General features: G+C 32.8%; 1 protein-coding gene across 1 annotated transcript in view; it reads left to right on the plus strand.

The window, feature by feature from the left end:
- The window catches only part of DNAH8 (dynein axonemal heavy chain 8), a 118834-nt gene that overhangs the window by 62745 nt on the left and 30252 nt on the right, over window positions 1-25837 (plus strand). Inside the window, exons 53-72 of the mRNA XM_072927301.1 lie at window positions 3113-3350; window positions 4307-4449; window positions 4993-5127; window positions 7255-7377; window positions 8438-8651; window positions 9199-9308; window positions 9926-10089; window positions 11987-12179; window positions 12600-12722; window positions 14322-14452; window positions 14782-14935; window positions 15372-15536; window positions 16095-16321; window positions 16711-16829; window positions 19846-19949; window positions 20797-20973; window positions 22284-22451; window positions 23257-23469; window positions 24662-24799; window positions 25120-25247. Of these exons, the coding sequence (XP_072783402.1) occupies window positions 3113-3350; window positions 4307-4449; window positions 4993-5127; window positions 7255-7377; window positions 8438-8651; window positions 9199-9308; window positions 9926-10089; window positions 11987-12179; window positions 12600-12722; window positions 14322-14452; window positions 14782-14935; window positions 15372-15536; window positions 16095-16321; window positions 16711-16829; window positions 19846-19949; window positions 20797-20973; window positions 22284-22451; window positions 23257-23469; window positions 24662-24799; window positions 25120-25247 (3167 nt within the window). The remainder of the gene's footprint in view (window positions 1-3112; window positions 3351-4306; window positions 4450-4992; window positions 5128-7254; window positions 7378-8437; window positions 8652-9198; window positions 9309-9925; window positions 10090-11986; window positions 12180-12599; window positions 12723-14321; window positions 14453-14781; window positions 14936-15371; window positions 15537-16094; window positions 16322-16710; window positions 16830-19845; window positions 19950-20796; window positions 20974-22283; window positions 22452-23256; window positions 23470-24661; window positions 24800-25119; window positions 25248-25837) is intronic.

Genomic DNA, 25837 nt, shown 5'->3' on the forward strand with positions numbered 1-25837 from the left:
AGAGTTTAAGATTTTCTAGATTGTGAAGTATTGTACTACAAACTAATAGGCACAGTAAACACTGGAGAACTTAACTGTGCAGTATTAAATGCAAGTAGAGCATCTTTAGAACCTTTAGAATTAAAGTTCCCAGGCAGAAACAATTGAACTAACCACTTTATGATGCACAACATTTTTGAGAGAGGTATTATTTTCTTCTACATTTCTTATCTGTGAAGCCTCTGGCTGAACTGAGCTTGTCTTAATGAAAGATTTTTCCTGTGATCAAAAGTTTCTGTTAGCACTTGTTAGGAAGTGTCAGCAAGTCAATGCTCTATTCATGCCACTTCATAAGGAAAATATTTCTCTGATTTAAACTGTACTGTATGTTTCTTCGTGTGAATGAAAATCTCTAGTAAGTTTCTGTCACACCTGTGACAAAGTATATAACTCTTTGCAGGTCTCCATGCTTGTGTTATCTAAGAGCCAGTGACACCAGAGATTTTTACCCTACTTGTACCTTAAAATCCCAGCTTTGTCATAAATGGTCTCTGTGCAGAAGCCCTGTACCTTATCAGCCTCCTGATTTGTTGGGTCTTACATCTCTTTAGAAATTGTAGGATTCAGGACATGCTGCTTCTGTTTAGTTCATGAATTTTCAAAAATTGCAACCAAACCAAAGCAGTTGCACCTGGCAGACATGTATTTGAATTCCAAAGCTCAGTTTTGGAAGGTCAACCAAACAAGCACATGTACCTAATTATGAGCCATTTGTTAACATTCACAGTTTGAGTTGCCTGTCAATGTACAGCAGCTTTATAATGGTTTCATATAAATGCAATCTCACCTTTGCTTTCCTCCCTGTAATTTCCACCGACTTTCTAACTCTTTATGCATCCTCTGGCCCACCTCATTAGGCAGACAAATATCATTTACCTTAGGAGATTCAACACCATTTTTTTTTTGCTTATAGAGTTATCCTGCCTTACAAGCCTATTGGAAAAGTCAGTAAACTTGTAGCTAAAGTGTGGGAGTCCAGGGCTTCCCTCTGGCTGCCCTGGAAGGCCTGGGACCCTGGCAGGGGGTCAGGAACCCCCCTGGACAGAGCCCCCAGAGACACTGTCTCTGATTTCTGTCCATGGAAAAGAGTTTTCAATCTTACAGGATGAATTACAAGCTTTGAGTGTTTGATATAAGTAATAATTAAGTGTGGCATGGGTGCAAAAGTAAAATTTTAGGATTCTAGATTAGGGGTTTAGAGGGGACAAGATGGAGAAAATTGGGTGTGTTTTGTCCTTTTTCTCCTTCTTCCTGCCCTCCATGTTTCACTGTAGTGTTGGCATTTTTCTGTTGGTTTAGGCTGGGGACACACTGTTCAATGTAGGTGACAGATATTGGCACATTATTGTAAATATAGCACACGTAGTTTCTGGTATATAATGTTTGTAACATCCCACTGAGGGGCAGAGCCCCACATGCTGCCCTGCAGGACAGACCTGTGGCAGGGCAGCAGAACATGTTAGAGATAAGCAAGAATAAACAACCTTGAAAACAGCACAGACTAATTATGACTTCTTCTTTGGCAACGGGGCAGAAAGACAGAGACTTTCTACAATCTAGGAATCATCAATACCACAGATTCCAACGCTAAAGGAAATCTGATTGATATAGTCTGCATGAAGGATCAAAGGTCTTTGACATCGTTCTTTACCAGGCACTTACGTGGCTGCTAAGTAGTCATAGCAGAAGACAGGCGTTTCATTTTCAGATAAAAAATGTGTTGGAAGATAGGAAATGTGTGACTGGATTATCAGTTCTTAGGAAAGACTGAAGTTATCACTGATCCTGAGGCAACTTTGCTGGGATCAAGCCCAGTACTGTTCAAAATGTTCATAAACAGTTTGGAAAAGTTTTAGGTGAAGAAATTTATTGATGATACTAGATTATTCAGGGTTATATTAAGGACAAAACAACTAACCATGAAGAACTGTAGACAGACTTTATGAGACTGAATAAATAGGCAATAAAATGGCAAATTGAATTCAGTGAAGATAAGCATGTAGGAGTTCACACAGGAAGAAAACAAACTGTTCAATGCCATGAATAGCAGACCATCTTGCCAAAGGTTGTAATAGACAATAAAAGTGTATGTAGGCTCAAGACCAGTCTTGCTATTTTCAGTGTGGAAAAAACCCACATGGGATTATAAAAGCAGAAAAAGTGTATATTGTTTAGAAAGTCACAAGCCAAAGAGGGTACCAACAGGAAGTACTACCCCAGCACCACCACAAGCCAAGAGAGATTTTTTTCTTTTACTCTTCTCCACTGTTGGCCACTGTTTCAAATGAGATTCTGGGCAAGCATTAGAAGTATGTGTTGCTGTATTACTTCCCACTCCAATTATGAGATGCAAGACAGCATAAAGAGTACTAATTCTAAGAGCTGACTGAAAATCTGTTTCACTGTTAAAAAGACGTATTTTGAAACAAAATGCTGCGCACTGCCTTGAATAGAGGGGGAGTACACATGGGATTGCCTAAGACAGTCAAACATCCAAATTCATAAGCAACATTTCAGAATTGTAGAAAACAAGTTACTGTTTTTCTAGAATCTGGACTCCAGTTCCTTAGACACAGAGTGAAGCAATCACATAATAGAATAATTTAATCTAATTTTTTAAAAATGGAAAATAGAAGTTAATGTGTTAGATACATAAATTGTACCATAATTGAGATAGATACATTAGACAGATGCTGCAAATTCTTTCCTGTTTTAAGATTGAAAGAAATGGCTATGCTTCACCTATTCTTAGAGTTATGAATATTATAAAATCCCTTAAAAAGCTGTTTTGTTACCCTAGCTCATAAATGTCATTTATTTTGTAGGCATAACTTAGAAGGATAACTGATGATCAAATTACCTAAGTAATTTTGAAAATTTTATTCGGTCTTATATAGCTATCTTTACTAAATTCTATTGGGTTTGTTGTTCTGAATTTTATGTTTGGTGTTTTTTGTAATCTGTATTGATTTAAATTTTGGATACCTATGAATAATGGATGTGCATACTTATATATGTAAAAAAAAAGTGATTATGTGATATTTTCTAAATGCATATTTTAAAATATTTTCAGTCTATTAATCTTCTGGAGGGCTTGATTCCATTAAAGGAAGAACGTGGTGTATCAGCTACACAACTTCTGCATAAATTGTTCAACTTTGCAATAATGTGGAGTTTAGGTGCCCTTCTGGAGCTGGATGGTCGAGATAAACTTGAAGCCTTCATTAGAGCTCATGATAAGAAATTAGACTTACCAAAAATCCCTCATGGCAGCAATCAAACGATGTATGAGTTTTATGTTACTGATCATGGTAAGAAAAAGAACCAATATTGTTTTTTAAACTGCCATTTTAAAACTATATTACTGATTTAGTCCTTACTATAAAGTCCTATGAGTTGAGGTTTTTTGACAGTGTAGTACCAGCACATCTGTGGATGCGAGAAGTCAGAGACAAGACATAGAGTGCTCATTGATAACATTTTATTATTTCTTTTTAATTTCCTTCTTACAAATGACTTTTCTATTAATTTAGCCAGCCACAATTCGTAGATAATTTGTGCTTAGGCTGGTTTAGTCCAGATTAGTATTATTTTATGTTTAATTTTCTCACAGGTAGTAGTTTTTGTTAAAGGAATAAAATCTGATTTTAATTTTGCTTAGTAATTATTACTCACATCTAATAAACAGTCATAAATCTGAAAGGTTATAGAATTATAAGAATAGTGAGATATTTTGATTCTTGATATTTTGAATAGCGTACTATTTTCTAGAACAGTTTTTCAAATTTATCTATCACACAGAACCATTGTCACAAAGAACTTACTGTCTTGACAGAATACATTCTCTTCTGAAGAAATAAATTTCTCTCATATCCAGATTATTCTTTTTTTTGCCAACAACATTAATTTAGTGTTCACATATGCAATCCATATTTTCATGTTTTGTAATTTTTCATCAGGAGTGTGAGAATTAGTTTCTAGGTAAACATTCTTTAGGTTTTTTATTTAGACAAGTATATATAAATTTAATAATACATTTAGTAGGATTGTAGACTAATTAGAAGTCATGACTAAGAATGTCCTTTCTTAGATGCATTTTAGAAAGATTTGATAAAATTTATTCCTTTTTACACTTTGTAGTATTCTACCCATAATATCTATTTTTTAATTATTGTATTAATGAAATATTAAACATACTGAACATGATCAGAATATTATTAAATTTTCCTTCTTTTTTCTTTTTGGGGGCGGGGGTGGTTCATTTTAGGTGCCTGGGAGCACTGGAGTAAAAGAGTTCAGGAATTTGTTTATCCAACAGATCATGTCCCAGACTATGCATCTATTCTGGTTCCAAATGTTGATAATACCAGAACTCAATTTTTGATAGACACAATTGCAAAACAAAAAAAAGTAAGTACAGGATTACATATTTTAGTATATGCCTACCATAAAAATAAATAGAAAACTATTTCAAAAGTAACTGGATATTACAGTTTTTCTTCATCTTCTAGTCATTGCTTCCCAGCTGCATCATTATATTGCTTTATTTTTATTTTCTTAACATGGATCCTCTGTAATTATTTTTGTGCAAGAATCATACTTTAAAATATAAAGGAATAAATTTACAGGAAGCCTTCTTAGGGTCGTCACTAAAAGGGACTGTTGCAGCAGATGTGTCAGAAACTGGAAGAAGTTTGGCAATTGGAAGAAAATCCTCTAGCACATTCTTGTTTCTTCTTTTCTCTTTTAACTCTGCAAAGAAATTTCTTGGAGAATCTATGTGGGATAAAAAACACATATGGTCTCAGTGCATCTGGAGACAAGAAAAGCCTGTCAAAAAATGTGGCATTTAAAAATAGACACAGAAACTATTCTTTCCTGAAAAATAGGTCTGTTACGCGTATATAAATATAAGTTTTGATATTACTTATGTGGTTTAAATATCTGTTACAGGCTGTTTTGCTCATAGGAGAACAAGGGACTGCGAAGACAGTCATGATTAAGGGATATATGAAGAGATATGATCCAGAAGAGCATTTGTCAAAAAGTTTAAACTTTTCATCTGCCACAGAACCATTTATGTTTCAGGTAAAAATCTAGATTTTAAACCATCTTGTATATCATTTCCTTTCTAAGTGTATAAAGGGTAATTAATTCTGATGATAAGTGATTCAGAATTAAATTCTAAAGGATCTTTTTTGTGTAAGTCAACATTTAATAGAAAATTCTATTAAAAATAATTTTTGCAGATCAGAGTAAAATATACCCACTCACATAGAGATACATATATTCATGATTGCTGTGTGGTTTTTCATTAGGAATTCTAAGAATGATTTTTTTTTTGTTAAAGACCTTTGATTTTCTTCTTAGATTTTTTGTTATACTTTGGGTTTTTTCTGATTCTTTAGTATATAGTGTTAGTTTTATTTTTGTTAAATAAAGAAATGATTTCAACATTTAGATAATTTTATTTTTCCTCAGCCCAGGAGTAACTGATCAGAAATTCTATCTTTAAAGACCTCTAGCATGACAACTTTGTAGAAATTTCTCTTACCCAATGTAACTGGTAAAAAACTATATAAACAGAAAAAATGCTGTACATAGTTTTTTCAAGTGATTGAAAGGATATTTTATAACATAATTTTATTTTATTTTATTTTTATTTTATTTATTTTATTTTATATATTATTTGATACTACTAATTTGCAAGGATATAATTCTGTAAGTTAAATTGGCTTCTTTACTAATTCAGAGCAATGAATTCATAGTGATGAGGCTCTGGTAGGAAAAAGAATTAATTTTGGAAAATTTAGTGATTGAAAAATCTATTTGTGGAATAGGTTTTACAAGCTCCATTCCAAAATTAGGCATCTTTTTTAAGAAGTTAATGTAAATGTTATTAAGAAAATGGTGAAAAATAATGAATTATACACCTACTTTTAAAAAAATTCCAGACTCACAGAATGGCTGCTGAGTTTTTCCCAGCAGGTATTCTTATGTGTAAGATCTGTGGTCACAGTTTGTATCAAAATGTGACAGAATAAGGCAGACATCCTTTCATGCATGCAAGGCTTATTGAACAGTCTGTATCTCTGTTCCAGTGTCCTTCACTAAGCATATTACGGGTCCTTGGAATATTCCTGGAAAGAAATCCCAGACTTGCTTGTCTCTGGTAAAGAGGATGTGTGAGAGGACCTTGGTGTGTCCTTTCACACATCCTCTGTACCAGAGGAAGGATTCCCTTAGCACCAAATTAGCTCAAGAAATGGTTCACTCTGCTGGTTTCCAATGGAGAGATGTAGCAGAAAAACAGGTGAAATGCTTCTAATCACTTGAAAGAGTTGCACTCAAAAGTTTTTTCTTTCTTGACTTTTGAGCCACTATTCTGAGGCTATTTGAAAGGTTGCGTGATTTTGGATGCATTAGACTTGCTACAAAGTTTTTAATTACTTATGTAATCAATCACTTATCAGTTTCTCTTTTTCACCTTAATCACATATTCTCTGTATGTCTGTATCTTAAAATACTCATCAGTATCCTGTTGTAAAAATGGGGCAAAACCATTGGACATACAATGTGTCTATTTTCTGCTTCAAAAATGCTTTAAATACTTTTATCTTTATGACAGCACATCCTACATTACTCATATAGGGTGACATTTGTGCTTTTATGAAGATAACATTACTTGTCTAAGAAAACGTCTGGTATCATCTTGTAAGGTCTTTTTTTCTGTCATTGTTCGTGTATCTTTAGAAAGACTATAGAGCTGTAGAACTTTGAAGAAATATTTAAGTTATATATAATTTTTACTTGTCTATTGCATCTTCTTTCTTGCCACCAAATTAAAGTTTTGCATTATATATCTCACAAGACACCTGGGAAATCATAATTAAAGGAATCTAAATTGCCTCTGTGTGCTCTTCAGTTGTATTGCAAATATTAAACAAGTGATATTAGTTAGGGGAATGATAATAATGATAATGAAATAATAACTTTTAAGTTTGGAAACTTTTTAAAAACCTCTGATAGCCAGAGGTGGACTGCAGGACAGGAATTGGATTCCTTAGAAACTGGGTTCCTTAATACTAGAATTGAAGATGAAACTGCTAATAAAAGGAGGGAATCATTGTCTGAGTGCTGTAGCAGGTTTTTCAACAATTTCTTTTAAATATTGTTGCTTTAGATACAAAATGAGAACTTTCTTTACCTTTTTAGAGGACAATAGAGAGTTATGTGGACAAACGTGTTGGAAGTACTTATGGACCTCCTGGGGGCAGAAAGATGACTATTTTTATTGATGATATCAATATGCCATTTATCAATGAATGGGGAGATCAGGTAAACTTTAAAAATATTTACTACTTATTCTCAAATTGTTGTGCTTTTTATATATATACACATGGGAATCAGCAGACTTCTTAAATATTTTAATGAACTGTTCATTAAAATGAACAATTGGAATTTTTAATTCCAATTACTTATTGGAATGCTTTATAAATTTGGTACGCTTTTGCACACAAAAAAAAGAGAGCAAATCAGATTTACTGATGAGATGTAATATAAATTATGCCATATTTTATATAATTTCCAACTCCTTATTTTTTAAGATTAAACAAAAATCAGCATCGTACTAAAATCAGCACCATACTAAAGTAGCATATTAACAATTTCAAGATTGACATTAATCTGAGAGCACCAATAAATAAATTTCTGCCAAGAGAAAGGCCAGTATCTTGGAGAGAGGAATAAAGGATATGAAAAATTCAAGGCCTCCACTAGGTCTTGCATTATGACCCCAAGACATGGCTGAAATATTTTTGATGGGATAATGGTTTGTGATTGGTGACAAAATATGTTGATTTTGGTGGGGTGTGTGAGCACATACATGAGGCTTGCTGAATATCTTTGGAGCACTTGCTATTGGGCAAACTCTGGAGCTGTAGAGTGCAATGAAGTGTGAATAACCTTTCAATAGGAAGCATGGAAGAATCAGTTGTTTTGCTTCAAAGTAGGCCCAAGAGTGAGCTGAAAAGCATAGCTGGAACATCTGTAGCTGAATTTCCAGCAACAAAATAAGGAACAAAAATTTTTCCCCCCCAGTTAAGTTTGTTAATTTTGTTAGTTTTTTAAATTTTGTTTACTTCAAAAGAATACAAACACAGTTTATTGATATTATATGGCAATGGAGCTCTGAAAAAATGTTCCTGGCATTTAAAATTACATAAACCAAGATCTTCTGTATGACTAAGTAAGGTAGTTTAATCTGTTTTTAGATTAAGGTAACAATATTTCTCTATGATTCCATAGTAGAATTGCAAAAATAAGTTAAATTATCATGGTGTATTTTCTTCATTTCATGCATAAATTTATAATTTGTACAACTTACTTAAATTTACAGATAACAAATGAAATTGTCCGTCAGATGATGGAAATGAGAGGAATGTACAGCTTGGATAAACCTGGAGACTTCCTTACAATTGTAGATGTACAAGTAATAGCAGCAATGATACATCCTGGAGGAGGCCGTAACGATATTCCCCAGCGTTTGAAAAGACAGTTTTCTGTATTCAATTGTACACTGCCATCCAACACATCCATTGACAAAATTTTTGGTACTTTATTCTCTTGTTTTAGTAAAGTTTGTTTCCCTTTGCAATCGACCTAAAATTTATAAAAGTATTGTTTCTTTCTCACTTTCATCATGCAAATTCAGAGCTCTTCCTCTAAAACAACTGAAGCTGTGGTACAGCAAAAATAGTGCTGTGGAAGAGAAATGAAATCCTCAAAATGCTTGTCTTTCTAATTTTGGACAAACAAATATTAAGAAAATAATGACATTTCCTAAAAGACTATGAGCTCTGCTATTTCTGTGTAGGTTAACATTCCACCTCTGAACTTTCTGTAATGTTGCTAATTTATGTTGCTAAATTTCTCAATTCTGGTAACTCTGTCAATACAGGGTATGGCAGAAACACAGCACTTACTGCCCAATGTTTCCATACTAATTCAGAAAAGCTGTAGGCAACAGAGAAAAATAATTTTATCTGTAATTTTAAATTATGTTTTACAAAGTAATGTTTTAAATAAGCACCTATTTGTCTTTTTCATTACTATTATGTCCTACAAGCTGAGATTGTTTATTGCATCTTGTATTTTCAGGTATAATTGCCAATGGATACTTTCATCCCTGTAGAGAATTCAATCCTGAAGTATGTGATATGGTGGGAAAATTGGTCTCAACAGGACGAATATTGTGGCAGCGGACAAAGGTATAAATTCAAGGAAAGTTTTATCTTTAAATAGAGTAACTATTTGTTTACTTTAGGCAACTATTCCCGAAGAGCATCTCTATAAGAAAAATCCAAACAACAACAAAAAAAACCCCATCCCACCCCCTGAAAAAGAAGGAAAATAAAAGTTTAAAAATATTTAAAAAACAGAGGATGGGCTACAATGTTTTCAAGATGAAATCCGGAAAATATCAGATTTCAGTATAGAAGACAGATTAATGGAAGTATCAGTTATCATTCATTCCTATAAGTTAATTCATGTTACCCAAAGCTTTGATCTCCATAGCTAAGGGGCAGGGAGTCAAATTCTGTACAAATTATAATTTTTAATTTATAAAGCCAGAGCAACAGGTGAAAAAAATTACATTGTTGTAAGTCTTGGTGTTCTACATTTAGTGATAGATCCTGCTTTCAAACAATTTGATACTTTTGGTGACTTCTTATAAAGAGTCTTCCCACATTAATATGTGTGAAAATTAGTATTTTTGTTATTTGTATGTTTTATATGTGTTATTAATGATAAAGTTACACATTTTATTATTATTGACTCTTTCTAGGTGTTACTGATTTTGAATATTATCAATCTTTTTCTTTAGGCAAAGATGTTACCTACACCATCTAAATTTCACTATATCTTCAACCTTCGAGACCTTTCTAGAATTTGGCAAGGCATGTTAACTATAAAGGCAGAAGAATGCAAAACCAGCACTGTTATCCTAAAACTTTTTAAACATGAATGTACCAGAGTAATTGCTGACAGGTATAATAATTATAGCATTTTATATTTAGTAGGTTTGGCCATTTGCTTCATTTATGCTCATACATCTTTAAAACTTTTAAATATTACAAATCTTATTAGGCCAATGTGAAAAATTTTATCTTATTTTACATACAGTCTGCTTTGGTGTATTATTCCAACAAATATAATGGTATATACTGATAGAGTAATCCAAATATGTATGTATTACATATTTTAACCTACTTTCTTTTTCCACTTGACTGCACTCAGCCGATTCCACTGTAGAAAAGAGAACTTTATGGTGTCCTAAATTTATACACATAGGGCAAATTAAAATTGCTTTAGTCCTCATAGAAAAAAACAGGAATGCATGCTTATGGCTAAAAATTGGCCCATTTCCAATAAATCTCTTTCAAAATATTCATAAAACAGATATAACTATGACCTGTATGTCTTGGAGACCAGTGTTATTTTTCTGTTCATTGTGATTCAATTTCTTGTGAAATTCTAGATGTAGCACTAAGGCTGTTACTAAAAGCCTGACATATACCCACTACTACTGTGAGTAGTTATAATTATTTCTCCATGATCAGAGAAAGTCTATCCACCGCAAAATATTAGCAGTGCTGATATTTCTGTCTGATATTTCTCACTCTCTGAACTATCAAATATTATACAAAATATATTTTCTAAAATTTATATCTATACATTTTTATGTGCAACAGAGTGCTGTTGATATGAGATGGGGGAAAATATTTAATTTTATTTAAAGCTAGGTTCTGCCCTACTAAGGCGAAAGTATCATACAGAATCATACAGTGTATTATTTTCTGCTTTAAATTTGGGAGCAATATATGTTTTTAATTTGTTGTGGTACATTTAAAGATGCATGCAAGACATGTATGTGTACAGATATATTAGAAAGAGGGAGAGAGAGAGTGTAGTCATGCATTCCCTGTTTCAATGCTGTTTTTAAATTTCCTAGTGGTTAATATTATAATGCCATTACAAAAGACCTCTAACAATAGTGGTGTAATGAATATCTAGGCTGTCTCTATAACAGTTCTTAAATTTAGCTTGTCTTATTTGAAAACTCACAGCACTGGGCTTCTTCACATTTGTTCTACTTTCCTCTCAGTTGTATCACTGAAAATAAAAAGAAGTAAATATATGGAAACATTCACAGTTGAAATGAACTTTTTCTGTGGATGAGGTGGATCTTGTCTTTTATGTTTGCCAGTTACTCCTAAGTTCTTCATTGCTTCACTGGTAATCATAGGCAGAGTAGTCAAAGGTCTGATCTGTATTAAAATCAGATTGTCTCTTAGGGAAGCAGATAAAGCTGTTTACACAATGAAATGTCATCACTAGTATATGTTTCCAGAATTTAATTAGTCCCCTCAACCCGATGTGTATTTCTCTGTTAATCATGAGTTTTTATGTAAGATGTGTAGTGGTATATACTACCTTCCTTTCATTATTCCTTGCCTAATTGCAGTTCCATTGGCAGTGCTATGATACCAGAAATTATGCTGTTCTACTGATGGTTGAAAGATGAAAGGCTCACTTAGCTATGGTTATTTGGGAAAGCATTCACGCTTTTTCATCCTTTTTTATCTGAAAAATTACATAGTCTGTCATTGTCTCATTCTTGGTGGAAGTTGGAAAATCAAATGATTTTGTTTTATATTTCATGTCACTGTATGGAAGCTCTTGATTTTTGTGAATGTTACCTAATCTGTTTCTGTGACTACTGTGTAGTATGTATTGTCTAATTTGTATTTTTCTTTAAAATGTTACAAGTTGGGTTTTTTTGGTTGGTCTTAGGTTTTTTTTTTTTTCTTTATTTAGTTGCCTGTTTTCTCTATATATAACTAGAAATATTTTTTTTAAGTTTGTACTAATTTATGTCTTTTAGGTTTAATACACCTGAAGATACAGCCTGGTTTGAAAAAACTCTTGATAAAACAATTGAGGAATATGTGGAGGCAGATTTAAGTGAAGTTCTCCAAGCTGAACCGTATTTTGTAGATTTTTTACGGGATGAACCTGAACCAACTGGTGAAGAAGCAGAAGATGCTGAGCTTCAAGCACCAAAAGTTTATGAGGAGGTATTTAATTTTACTCATCAAATACTAGGCACCAAAGTTTTCCTTTAATTATTGTGTTATATTGCTCAACTCATACAATACAGAACGTTTTGTTGAATAACTATGAAATTTTTTGTGAAAATATATCCAGATTTTCCTAGTTAGCATGCAATAAATCATTTTAGTGATGTTTTATTTAACAATGACATATAAATGCAGTCAATTTTTTCCTGTTCTTGTTGCTTCTTTTTCTTTCTTCCACCATTAGCAAAAAATTTCAGCATAAACACAACTGCAATAATTATGGTGAATTAGCAAGATAATATCATTACACGTGGCCAAGACATAAAACTGCAGTTTGTGTAAAAATATCAGGAGAGTTTTAAAATTGTGAAGTGCCCTACTAGTATTACAGATTTTTTTTTTTTTTTTTTTTCCCAGATTCCAAGCTATGAATTCCTTTGTAACAAATTGCGGGTATATCAGTCACAATACAATGAAAATATTAGAGGGTCATTTCTTGATTTGGTGTTTTTCAAGGATGCAATGACACATCTTATTAAGGTTTGGTATTGCTACTTTTTTATTTGTTTAACTGTTGTAACAGTGTTCTTTATTTGGACAAGTTATTCTTAAGAGGGCACATTGTGAAAAGCTATTCTTACCCCCAAACTGCTTTGCCATCTTTGCATAGTCATTTTTGAGAACTAGGAAAGACCTACAGTCATTTTACCTGTTTGCATGTTTTATAATAAATTCCTTATTTAAGTATCTGTTTAAAAACCTATGTATTCAGAGAGATTAAGATTTTCCTCAATAGAAAATGTGAGATCATAAATAAAGACATTTATATTGTTTATATAAAATTATTTTAAATCATTTAGAATTCAGAGGACACTTCAAATGTATCTGTACCTGACAGGGAACAAAAACAACCTGAGGCAGAATCTGACTGATGACAGAAAGGAAATATAAATTAGGGCAGCAATAGAATCAGTGTGTAGGGTAGAAATTAGGGTAGTGTGTAGGTCTCAACTAAGAATTATTTGTTCTCCTAATGAGAAAGGAATGTATAAGAAAAGAATTCATCTGAAATCAAAAACGGATTCATGGGAATTAAATAAAGGCGAAGTATGAGATAAGTGTCTCAGCTTTAAGAATTGCTTGGACTGATGATCTGAAAGACACACAGAAGTTGCAGTGAAACAAAAACAAAAGAAGGGGTTTTATTTGTCTCTAGTTCACCTCAAATGAAGTAAATGTTTGTTTACTTTGCCTTTAAACAGGAGTGAATAAATTTCTTTTAAAATATGGTTCACATGATGCTAGGTGCATTTCAGAAGACCTTGAAAGCTCTGACATTCCATTTTTATTGGCAAGTTTTAGCCAGAGTATCCTCAATATGCGATTAGTGACAGCAGAGCTCCTTTCTGCCTAAGGTGACAATAAATCTAGTCAGCTACGTAATTTCATATTTAGACTTCTTTAATATATTTATCTGGAATGCCTCAGAGGGAAGTGTGCAGTAAGCTAAAATTTTATAAAATATAAAAATGAAAATATTTCAAAGACTTGATGTAGATGCCAATCTTCTGGATTTTGTGCATAATTTACAGGTGAACCAAAATATAATGTAGAATCTTAATAGTGCCCTAAAGTATCATAAACCTAAAGAATATGTGTCAAAAAACAATAGAATAGTAAATTTTTAATTCAACTTTTGTATCTGGGGACTTCGTAAGAAAACTATCACAGAAAAAGTGTTGAAAGTAGATAGACTAGAAGGTAACATTGAAGCATAGTTTATTCATGTTAAGTCTTTCAGACGACTAAAATTAGGAAAGTAGTATCATTGTTCTTCTAGATAAAGCTTTTTATTGATATTTTTAAACATATTCAGGATGATGTCTTCAAAATAAACTGTGCCCTCAAAACGTCCCCTTTCATGTATTTATGATTATAACCATCCCATATTTTTATATGCAGCTTCTTCATTAGCCACACAAAATTCCTAAAGAATTTACAAGTGTTCTTTTGAAAAAAAAAATTCTGCAAGTATCCTTTAAATAATTTTTACATTGTATTATAGTAAATTAAGTATAAAGCATGATAGATTTTTCAATTTTGCTAACTAATGTTCAAATTTATTACTGATCTTTGTAGGTTTCCCGAATTATTCGGACAGCCTATGGAAATGCTTTACTTGTTGGAGTTGGTGGATCCGGTAAACAAAGTCTTTCAAAGTTAGCCTCCTTCATTGCTGGCTATAAAATATTTCAGATCACTTTAACCAGGTAAGAAATGCAAGAAATACATAAATCATATTTATGGCATTTCTTTGTCTTTACTTGGCCACAGATTTTTCTCCTTTTTTGCTTTTTTACAATTTTCATTTTGTCAACATTCAAAACATACTGAAAACAAAGCACTTATATATGGTTTGTATACAACACTGGATTTATTTTGATTTGAAAAAGGTAGACCATGTGTTAGCTATTCCTGCACCAAAATATGTATGCTTACAAAGTCTGTTTGCAATGTCATTTATAAAATACTATAATCCAAAAAGATCAGTATTCTTTGTTGTTTTGAATTAACAGGTAATGTTCATTATCTCTCCTAGATCCTATAATGTAACCAACCTGGCAGAAGATTTAAAAGTATTGTACAGAACAGCTGGACAGGAAGGACAAGGTATCACCTTCATTTTCACTGATAATGAGATAAAAGAGGAATCATTTTTGGAATACGTAAATAATCTGCTGTCTTCAGGAGAGGTAAGGGTCTCAGCCTGACAGGCAATGTGCTCTAGAGGCAGGGTACTGTAGAATTTGTTCTCACTACTTCATTTGACTTGGTAATACATTGTAGAATCAATAATGATTACAATATTTCAACGTTTAAAGTAAGGAGTGCTCTGGATATGTAGTTTCTTTATTTCAGTGTAAGCCAGGAGAATATAAAAGTAGCTGTGGTTAGTATTTCAGTAGCCTTTTATTAAAGAATGATTCAGTTGCCAGTTCAAATTCTATGTTCTTCTGGAGTTGCACTTCTTAGATTTCAATGGAGTTTCATAAGTCTAAACCTGTGGTTTTTCAGTCTAAACTGTGTATATGCAGAGAGAGAGATACAGATGTAAACAGGCTAATATTTATAAATTCTATAATAATGATATCCATGCAATTAATTATCAATTTCTTACTTTGTAAAAAGATTTCTAATTTATTTGCTCGGGATGAATTGGATGAAATCACCCAATCATTAGTACCGGTGATGAAAAAAGAGCTGCCTCGGCATCCTCCTACTTTTGACAATCTTTACGAGTACTTCTTAAGTCGAGCAAAGAAGAACTTGCATGTTGTCCTCTGCTTTTCTCCTGTAAGTTTTCTCTACATATCTGTTTTCCTTTCTTCCATTAGGAAACTTGCCTATGTGGTATAAGATAGTTATTCAAGTTTTATGTTTTTAAGGAAGTTCAAGTCTAGTTGTAATTGCTGAGATAGTAAAAGTAATAGTACAGCTGTGGGAACTTAACAGCAAAATACTTAAAAGCTACATAATTTCTTACAAGTTAAAGTACTTTTGTTTTTTCCTCTCACATATTCTTTCCTAATACACATCAGTGAATGTATTTTTGTGAAATTATGGCTGTTAACTGGAAAACGGTATTTTATTGGCAATTAAAATACATTATTTGATGCTTCAAAATATTAAAATCATATATATTTGTAATTAACTTCTTTCTTCAAATTTCATAAATGTTGAATGTTAGAAATTTTGCAAAACTCTATTTGAGGAGAAAAAAAAATTCAGGGTATTCTAAGCAGAAAATTATTAAGAAAAAAATAGACGATTTAGTTGTTTTTGCTAATTAAATATTTTCATTGACTTTTGCTTAAGAATCATATTGCTAACAAACAGTGATTCTCTCTTCAGGTTGGTGAGAAGTTCCGTGCACGTTCTTTGAAATTTCCTGGTCTGATATCAGGGTGCACCATGGACTGGTTCAGTCGATGGCCCAGGGAAGCTCTTGTAGCTGTGTCCAACTATTTTCTATCAGAATTTAATATGGTCTGCGCTCCATCAGTTAAAACAGAAATAGTACAAACCATGGGTCTCTTCCATGACATAGTTTCAGAAAGCTGTGAGAATTATTTCCAAAGGTAATATTTCCTACTAATGCAATAATTAATCTCAAAAATGTTGCTACTGACAGTGTTTTTGGACCTCATGTTATATGTATCAATAAATTGATACATTTTGAGGGTAATAAAAAATAAATCTGCTATACCATTATATCCTCAGGCCATGAAAAAGAATTCCTATTATGTTGCAAATTCTTTATCTTCATTCCCACTTTTCAACAGTCTTTAATACTATGTGGATTAAAAAAATGTAACTAAAAGTATAAGGGTTTGCATCATGAAGAAATCTGATTTAAAATTAATAAAGACTCGAGTTACATAATTTTCTCTTTTTGTGGAAGTGATAAAATAGTTGTATATATCAAAAATATGTATGAAGTTGATGTTGCCAATACACTTCTGTTTAGGTATCGAAGACGAACTTATGTAACACCTAAATCCTACCTCTCTTTCATCAATGGCTACAAAGAGTTTTACACGGAGAAGTTAGACAGTATTAATGAGCAGGCTGAACGTATGCAAACTGGTAAGCAAATACATTCCATGTATGGTCTCAAGTGATCTATGTTTTTAATATTACACTTCTTCTTCAGAGATCACTTATAGGGGTTCACAGTCCAAAAGTGGTAGCATATGAGGACCTTTACCAGACACTCCCCCAATCACAACCTCACAATGATTCTCTTGTAAAAATACCTCAAAGAAGCTACCAGCCTAACCACTCAGCTCATCATTGTAAAAAACTTTAATATATCATTGTATTAAACTTTAATATTTGCAAATCAGAATTTGTAATAGAAAGTAGAACCTGAAAATGGACAGAGGTAGCATCTTATTTACTGGTGTAGAGAGAAATAATTCTAAACAGTTATTCATTTCCTTCTGGACTTATCTATGGAAATTCTCACCATGAAATCTGTGCACTTTACACATGATTTATTTTGTATTTCTGCTGTAGAATAAGTAGTTGTTACTTGGGGTCATTTTATAACTGTGGATCTGAAATGTAGAAAAGTATGATTGAAATATTCTTCAAACAGATTTTGAATATCTGTTTGAAATGGCCTAATTTTTGCCATTAGTATTTAATCGTTTCAGAACACCAGTCTTCTAGTATTTTCAGTTTTCTCCAGTTTGCATCTAGGCATGCTTTTGTAAATCTATAAAGTCAACTGAGCATCTTAGGAAACCTGGGCTTTATCAGAGAAGATATTGCATACTGTTTCATTGGAATACAGAATTCTAAATTATAAGATTTTTCATACAAAGGTAAAGAATGTGGCACTTTACCAATTAATAACTGGTACCCTTTTACATGAATAAAAGTCTAGAATAAAAATGCAGAGCTATTTGATTCATAAATTCTTTACTGAATTAGAGTGAACTGTAGAGGAGTAAGTGATCCTCAGTATTTTCAAATTGTGTAAGTTTTGCTCTATGGATCTGTTGCCATTTCTTGAAATTTGAACTTATCCTCAGTCTACTTTGAGATGGAGATACATTGAGAACTGTCATACTATGACACGAAATACTCACAGAAGCAGGCTAGATGTAAAAAGAAAGAAAAAGAGCCCAAAAAAGTTAACTTTATTTTCTGACTACTATATATGCAATAGTAAAAGTGAAAGTGGATTGGAGGGTGAAACTGCCACCTCTCCAACTACACTGGTCAAACTATCAGTCTATCAATTCTTTCTACTCACAAAGAAGAATGTAAAACAATCATTGTTTATATGAACAGTGCGAGAAAATTTAGTAAAAACATGTAAATATCAGAAGGCGTAAGAAACTTTTAGAAGAACTTTAAAACTCTCAAAAAAAGAGGGTGACAGAGAACCTTGAAGATTCAAGAGACTGGGGTTGGTTTAGTTTGGTTTTTTTTTTTAATTCTTTCTACAGTTTTTTATTTCCAAAATAATTGAGAAGTAGTAACATAAGCAGCTTCAGCACTATCAATAAAATTTCATATGTAGATTTTCACAGCCTCTGACATGTTATTACAAGTTCCTTGCTTGTTCTGCTGAAAAAAATGATTGTGTACTGGTGAACACGTGAATGGATATTTCTACTGCAGCATCTTCATTTCACTGATGCATAGAAAGCCATGTGTTTCAGCTTGTGGGCAACACAAATGCCAGTTAGAAAATATTCTTATTAGTTTCAGTTTCACAGTTGGTACTACTGTAATATTTTTTGTTGGAATTATGCAGGGGACCTCAATAAGATATAAAGGTTTCTTGTTTATAAATGAATTCTTCAATTCTCTTTGATCTGCATATTCCTATTTTCTGTCCATCTTTCCTTCTCCACACTCTAGGCTTGTAGCAGAAAAAAGTAAAGGAGCAAAGGGTATGATTTTCCCCTTTTTGGCTTCTGAGTTGAAGGTGCTGGATTGGTGATGTAACTAGATGATTGAGGGTTTCTTCCAACCTAGATGATTCTGTGGTTCTGTAGAATGGCAGTAACCCAATCAAGAGGCATCTGTGTCAGAATAAGGGCTATGCTGGGAGAGAATGCTTTTCTGTTTGAAATGTGGTTGCAGAAAATTGGAGAGCCATCACAGAGAAATATCACGTATCAAATGTGTAGCTGCAAAGGTGTGCTGACTCAAGTGCCTAGGGACAGAAGGCAATAAGGAGATTCACTTCCAGACAACTTGTAGGATTTAAAGATTCAGTGATGAGGAAGAAAGAGGCTGGAGAGGCTTTAGCATGCAATGAGGAACTCAGGAATGGCCAAAATATCTGTGCTTAAGTCTATGAGCAAAAGAGAAGAGAAGAACCCATGAGAGCATGGGAAAGACTAAATATATAACTATACAGGGAGCAAGCACATCTCTTTCTTGACGCTCCCAGGTACATGGTGAGATTCTTGGGGTGTCCTGTGCAGGGCCAGGAGTTGGACTAAATCATCCTGATAGGTTCCTTCTATCTCAGCATATTGTATGATTCCATGGTTCTATGAAAGTCTGAGTGGCCTCTGTGGGTGGCCTGAGTGGTTTCTATAGCACACAGAAGAGCTATGATGGGACTGGCCCTCAGCACATAGGTGCTTTTTCACCCTCTCTGTCACCAGGGACAATAGAGGGTAAACTTAATATGCAGGAGCTGGAGGCCATAACTTTGCTGTGATTTTTAGGTCCACTTTTGACTCTGCTTCTTCCCAATTTTTTCTAGAAGGGACTCCATATTAGAAGATAGTCCTGGATCCTTAGGTAATTTCTTAATGTAATGACAAAATGAAACATCATTCAGAAATTCTGATTGTCTCATGACTTTATGATGCAACATATACTTGACATAGCTCCTTTTTTTTGAAGAATTAATCTTATTTATCACAATTTTGTGCCTTGCAAAATTACTTATATCCGTGAAAAGTGAACAGTAGACACAATCATGATAGTATGACTGCTTACACCCACTTTCTCTCCTTTACATAAAATTGAATGCGAACACAAGGTATGAGAGATCTGGGCATAGATTGTGTAATCTAACTAGGAGAAAAAGTTTCTATATTTCTGAATTTTATCTTTTACTTAATAGGTCTGTCCAAGCTGATGGAAGCCAGTGAATCTGTTGCACAACTCTCTAAGGACTTGGCTATTAAGGAGAAGGAGCTGGCTGTGACATCTATTAAGGCAGATAAAGTGAGTGTTAAATAACACTAGAATATACAGCAGATAAAATGCTATTACAGAATTTTATAATAATTTGCAAAAATTTTCTTCATCTAAAATGAGGTTTTACTCTTTCTGTAGCATGTTGATTTAGCATTTGCTTCTGAAAGTGAGGTACTTTTAAACTGCAACAGAGGTTGAGTGCTTTCCTTGTTCTTCTCCCATTTCTTACCCACTCAGATAAGCATCAGATTTCATTTTTTTCCTTAGCTTATTTTTTTAATTTGTTCCTGACATTATTAAATTTGGGATTTTATGTGCACTTACTAGCAGAGGAAAAGTTAACATGATAATGGGATTTTTCTACTTCAAAATTCCTTAGAAAAATATTCATCGCAGTCCAGTTTCAGATTTTGTCTTTTACATTAACAAGGTATCTGTGTGTTCATGAGATTGGCGATCTGGTAGAAATCTGGTTTCTGAAATGACTCTCTGGAAAGGTATGCTAGGGAATGGATCAATATAAGCATTCTGTTTTCTGAAAGATACCATAATGCTCTGATGGTGCATATTTAATAAGCCCTGGAGAGTGAATTTTGGCTGGTGATGACTAAGGGACTGCTGCGTTCTTCGGGGCCTTTAATATCATAAGAGATAAATATGTGACAGAAAGGGATGAAATTGAACTTCTTACATTTAATTTTTATTCAATAGTTATACGATACCATATATATTAGCTGTAGTTGGGGTTAGATTTATACATTTACAAAATACATATTTATAAATAGCTGTTACATGCATATTTTATCTTGTGTCTAGTAATATTTTCTTCCATCATTTTGATTTATAGATTTTGTGCGTTTATTATCAATTCCAGGTACTAGAAGAAGTCAAAGAAAGTGCTGAAGCTGCAACTAAAATAAAACTTGAAGTCCAGGGTGTGAAAGATAAAGCACAAAGGATCGTGGATGCAATTGACTTAGAAAAACAGGAAGCAGAGAAAAAACTGGAGGCAGCTAAACCAGCTCTGGAAGAAGCAGAAGAAGCTCTGAAAGTGAATAAATTTAATTTTTACTAGTACCGCATTATTTGTATCACCTGTGAGGGGCTAGAGCCATCAACACACAGCTATCTCTTGGTACTGACTGCTGTCACCAGCTCCTCACTGTTGCTGGCCATGTCTCTTGTGAATACTTAAGGCTCAAATATTTTATCTTAAACACATAGGGACTATTTTATAGTATTTTTTTCTTTTTTTTGATCATTATGAAGGTGTATATCTTTTCAAAAGATACAGATGCTTTTAGAATATCTGTTATTCTGAATTCATGGGAATACTTCTTGTGCTAACAGAATGTGTTTAATTCAAACCTAAGTAGTTACACCTGTCTTTTAAGACAAATAAAAATCCATCTCTTCCTTCACCAAAAACCTTAATGCTTGTAATTTTAAGAGAAACCAGAAACAAACAGGATTCAGGGCAATCAGAATCAGGGTTCAGAAATCTGGAGGCATTACTGTGCTACATAATTTCATTATTCTGCTCTGAACAATTAAACAGTAAAAACCTCTGAAATCAGAATTCAATTATGGCCTTCCATTCGAGTTTTCAGAATTTATGTGACAGAAGTTCTTGCATAGAAAAAGCAAAAATATGAGTATTGTTTGCTCTTACACTAACATTTAGATAATGAGATAAATGAAACTTCAAAAAATAGTAAAAGTTCACTTACAAAATATGTGAACTTAGCAAATGGTTTCTGTAGTGTACCTGTAACTACTTCTTCTAGGCAGGTAGTGGTATGTGTGTACTTTTAGACACAAATAAATGTTAATTTTGAAGTTTTAAATATTTTTAGTTTTGTCACGGTTGTTGAACTAAGCAAAGTGCCATTGACAGTGATGCTATTAGAAAATGAAGTTAAAAGTGGTATCTCATACCTATAACAATTTAAACTGAACAAAAATAACCAAATCCATCTCAGAATAAACTTGACTGGTAAAAATCTGAAATACTGTTTTATAAAGCTAACTGCTTTTAATTAAGACCTATACAATTTTACAGTAAAGTTTTCTTTAACAACTTAGACTGACAATTCAAGTCAATGTTGACGTGTGTAAATTTGATTTTTGAATTATGTCTTTAATGTTGGGGAGTTATTCTTGTCTAATATTCATTGAAATTACTAAAGTTTCACAAAACAATGAAACTTATTAATTAGGCCAGGTTTTTCACTTTTTTGTATATACTTAATACAAATGCATCTCAGAGAAAAGCATTGCTAATTAACATAAAATCAATATATTGAATGGGAAAAATAGAATAATTGTATTGATGCAGGATTCTGTTCTTTCTTCAAACAGACCATCAGACCGGAGGATATCGCTACTGTCAGAAAACTTGCAAAACCTCCTCACCTCATTATGAGGATCATGGACTGTTGTCTGCTACTATTTCAAAAGAGACTGGATCCAGTTACCATGGATCCAGAAAAGCCTTGCTGTAAGCCATCATGGGGAGAATCATTAAAAGTAAGTAAAGTTTTCAAACAGTGTTCCTTAAACTTCAGAAAGAGCAATTAGCTTATCAGAGAACTTATGGTGCTGTTTACCCAAAACCTGACAGAATTTTATTAAAAGGCTAACATATTGTTTTGAGATAAACTTTATCTATAAACTATGTCTAGCTGGTAAAAATAGTAGGTGAATTGTTTAGAGACTTTTGTAGCTGAAGCTTTAGAGTTTCTTTGACCTTCCTGGCACATGGCCTTATGTTAACAGGTAGCAAAATAGAGCTCTTGCTTTTTATTTAGGCCTTTATACTTAAAAAAATCATCAAAAGTTTTTATTTTCCACTGATATAATAAAATGAGATAATCAGTTATTCCATTAATTGCCTTTAGCAGGCTAAACATTTGTTAGAAAAAGTTAAACCAAATTATTTCACTTTTCAGAATTTAGATTTTTTTTTTTTTCATTTAGTTAAGTTACAAATATATCTCTGAGTCTTTCTTGTGGTGAATTTTTTTTTATTAAATGATGTTCCTTAAATGCCTCTAAAGTGCAACACAAGAATATAGAAGATGAAAAGTACATCAGTAACTTTTGAATTCTAGTTCCTTGAATGTAATTGATTAAAACTTCAAAATAACTGTGTGGGAGGAGTTACAACTGAATAGCACACTTATAATATTAGCAATATGAATTACCTCTGTTTACAGAAGAATTTTAGGAATGCTTTTAACAGCTTCACCTATGAACAAGACTTTGATCGTAAAATGTGTAAATAACTTTTTGAACATAAAATGTGTAAATAACTTGTCTGTTGTTTTTTAAGCTTATGAGTGGCCCATTCTTGAACAACCTAAGGAACTTTGCTAGGGATACAATCAATGATGAGACAGTAGAATTAGTCCAGCCTTACTTTGAAATGGAAGACTATACACTGCAACATGGTAAAAAGGTGTGTGGCAACGTGGCAGGACTCCTCTCTTGGACACAAGCCATGGTGGTGTTTTATGGTGTTAACAGAGAAGTCTTGCCTCTTAAGGTAATACATCCTCTCTTGCTTCGTGTTTCCTTACCAAGTAACTGAATGTAGTTTAATTTAATAGGATCTTACAAAAAAGAAGTAAGTATAAAAAACTTTATTCAGACATAATAACCTGTGACTTCAGTGGCTAAAGATGGTAGAAGCAGAAAAAAACTATTTTCTTCTTGATTCTAGAGAGAACACAGAACAAAAAATTAGCCTAAATTAAATTTATATTATCTCATTTACTGTGTGTAGGGAAAAGTGTTTTCAGTCTCTTCTTTTTATTACGTTGGAATTACTTTGTAATTGTTTTTAAAATGTAGTACCAGGATCTTCATTCCTTCTCTAAAAGGTCCTGCAAACAGAGGTTTGCAGCAATTTTAGGTTCTTTGTTTTCTTCTGGTAACTTAGAGGCAGTGGAGGACTGACATCTTGCCTAAATATTGGCTTTCTAAAGAAGTTCAGAGCTCACATCAATAAAGGAGTTATGTTGCAACAGTAGGGAGCAAAATAAGGAAAATGTTTTTAAGAGTATATTTTTACTTTAGTGTGAGTGTCCTTTTTCAGGTTTATGAAACTCAAAGGTAGTGACTTTTTTGTTCTCAGCAAAGTATTTAATCCTTAAATGTAGCATACAAAAAAATTAGTAAAAGGGATTAGCACATGGCGATCCAAAATTTTTTCACAGTTTTGTCACTGGTAGAAGTGTTATTTACAAAAGCAACAGTAATACAGATGAATTATTTTAAAAAATCAATTAATTTCCTTTGTTCATTATAAATATCATTTTAGGAGAATCAGGAAGAGCCACTGCGTTAGGACCTTTTTTCTAGTGGGTAAAAGCAATACTGTTAGATGATAAAGGACCAATCTCCTGTTGTGATTGCTGGTCACTAATAAAAGAGGAAATTACATATAGTCAAACATGAATATTGAGTGATTGTTCTTCTAGTCTAACCAATGTGTATGGATCAGAAACCTTACTTCATTAACCAGCTTCTTCAAATGTATTTTTTTTTTTTTTTAAGGAATAAAGTTGACAATATATGGTAGAACTTAGGTACTGTATTGGTTTTGATATTTATATAAAAGTTATTTTGATGTATTATTGACTTGTGATTACCAACTAAGTAGGCTTACATACTTCATTGAATTATATTAAAATCATATGTATGATCATACTTTTAATTTGTTTTCTCCTTTGCAGGCTAATCTGGCAAAACAAGAAGGTCGCCTGAAAATAGCTAATGCAGAAAAAGATAAGGCTCAGGCAGAATTAGATGAAAAGCAAGCTGAACTGGATAAAGTGCAGGCAAAGTTTGATGCAGCAATGAAGGAGAAAATGGTGAGTAAAAGTATTTTAGTCTTATCAAAAATGCTTGTCCAGTATTGTAATGTAATTATGATTTGCTGCAAAAACACATTTACCTGCTATCTTGAATAACATGGCTGAGATTCAGGTATAAAAGTAAGAGATTTATGCCTATATCATCTCCTAATGCCTCCTTTCTGTGAATAGGAACATATTAGATGCCCTTAAGTGTCCCCAAGGATGAGTTTTAAATAAATAAAGTAGTTATAATAAATATAAGAGGATGAAAAGTATATAAAATAACTCCGCATTTTTGCGTTTGATGGTTAAGTAAGACATTTTTTCAATTTTAGGACTTACAGAATGATGCAGAAACATGCAAAAAAAAGATGCAAGCAGCCTCTGCGCTTATAGATGGACTGAGTGGAGAGAAAGTTAGGTGGACTCAACAAAGCAAAGAATTTAAATCTCAGATTAAAAGGTATCAAATATATTACAGAAAAACAAAACAGAAAATGCTTGTAAAAACTGAAGTGTTGGTAAGCAATTTAGTAGCTTAAATTGTGGTCATTCATTTTCTTCCTGGAACTCCTAATATAGCAATGCAGTCAAATGAACTACCCTGAAATTTGAATTTTCCTCCTGCAAGTAAGAATACGTGGGTGTTGAGTACTAGTATTTCAGTTTAGAACAATACCTCTGATTTTGGAATGAGCTTCCAAAAATATTATTACTAGGGCTATTATGTGCCTGTATTACAGCTGCTTCTGCTGTCCCTGTAATACTGCACTTTTTTCTGATGCTGCTGGGAAAGTGAAACCTTCAGATAAGCTCAGCTTCTGTAGACACTTACATTACTATAAATTTGTTATGTGGAAATTGGGCATTTCTGGTGAGAGTTTCAATAGAACTAGGTTTGTATCCTTGATAAACATTGTATATGAGACATATTTTTAAAAAATAAACAAATTTCTTAACTCATTTAGGAAAAAATGAATAGTTGTCATCAGGACTTTATTGTTTTGTAGTGGTGGAGACAATGTTTTAATAAAATTCTACTCTGAAGTTTTG

The sequence above is a fragment of the Taeniopygia guttata genome, chromosome 3 (genome assembly GCF_048771995.1).
Source record: "Taeniopygia guttata chromosome 3, bTaeGut7.mat, whole genome shotgun sequence".
Classification (NCBI taxonomy): Eukaryota; Metazoa; Chordata; class Aves; order Passeriformes; family Estrildidae; genus Taeniopygia; species Taeniopygia guttata.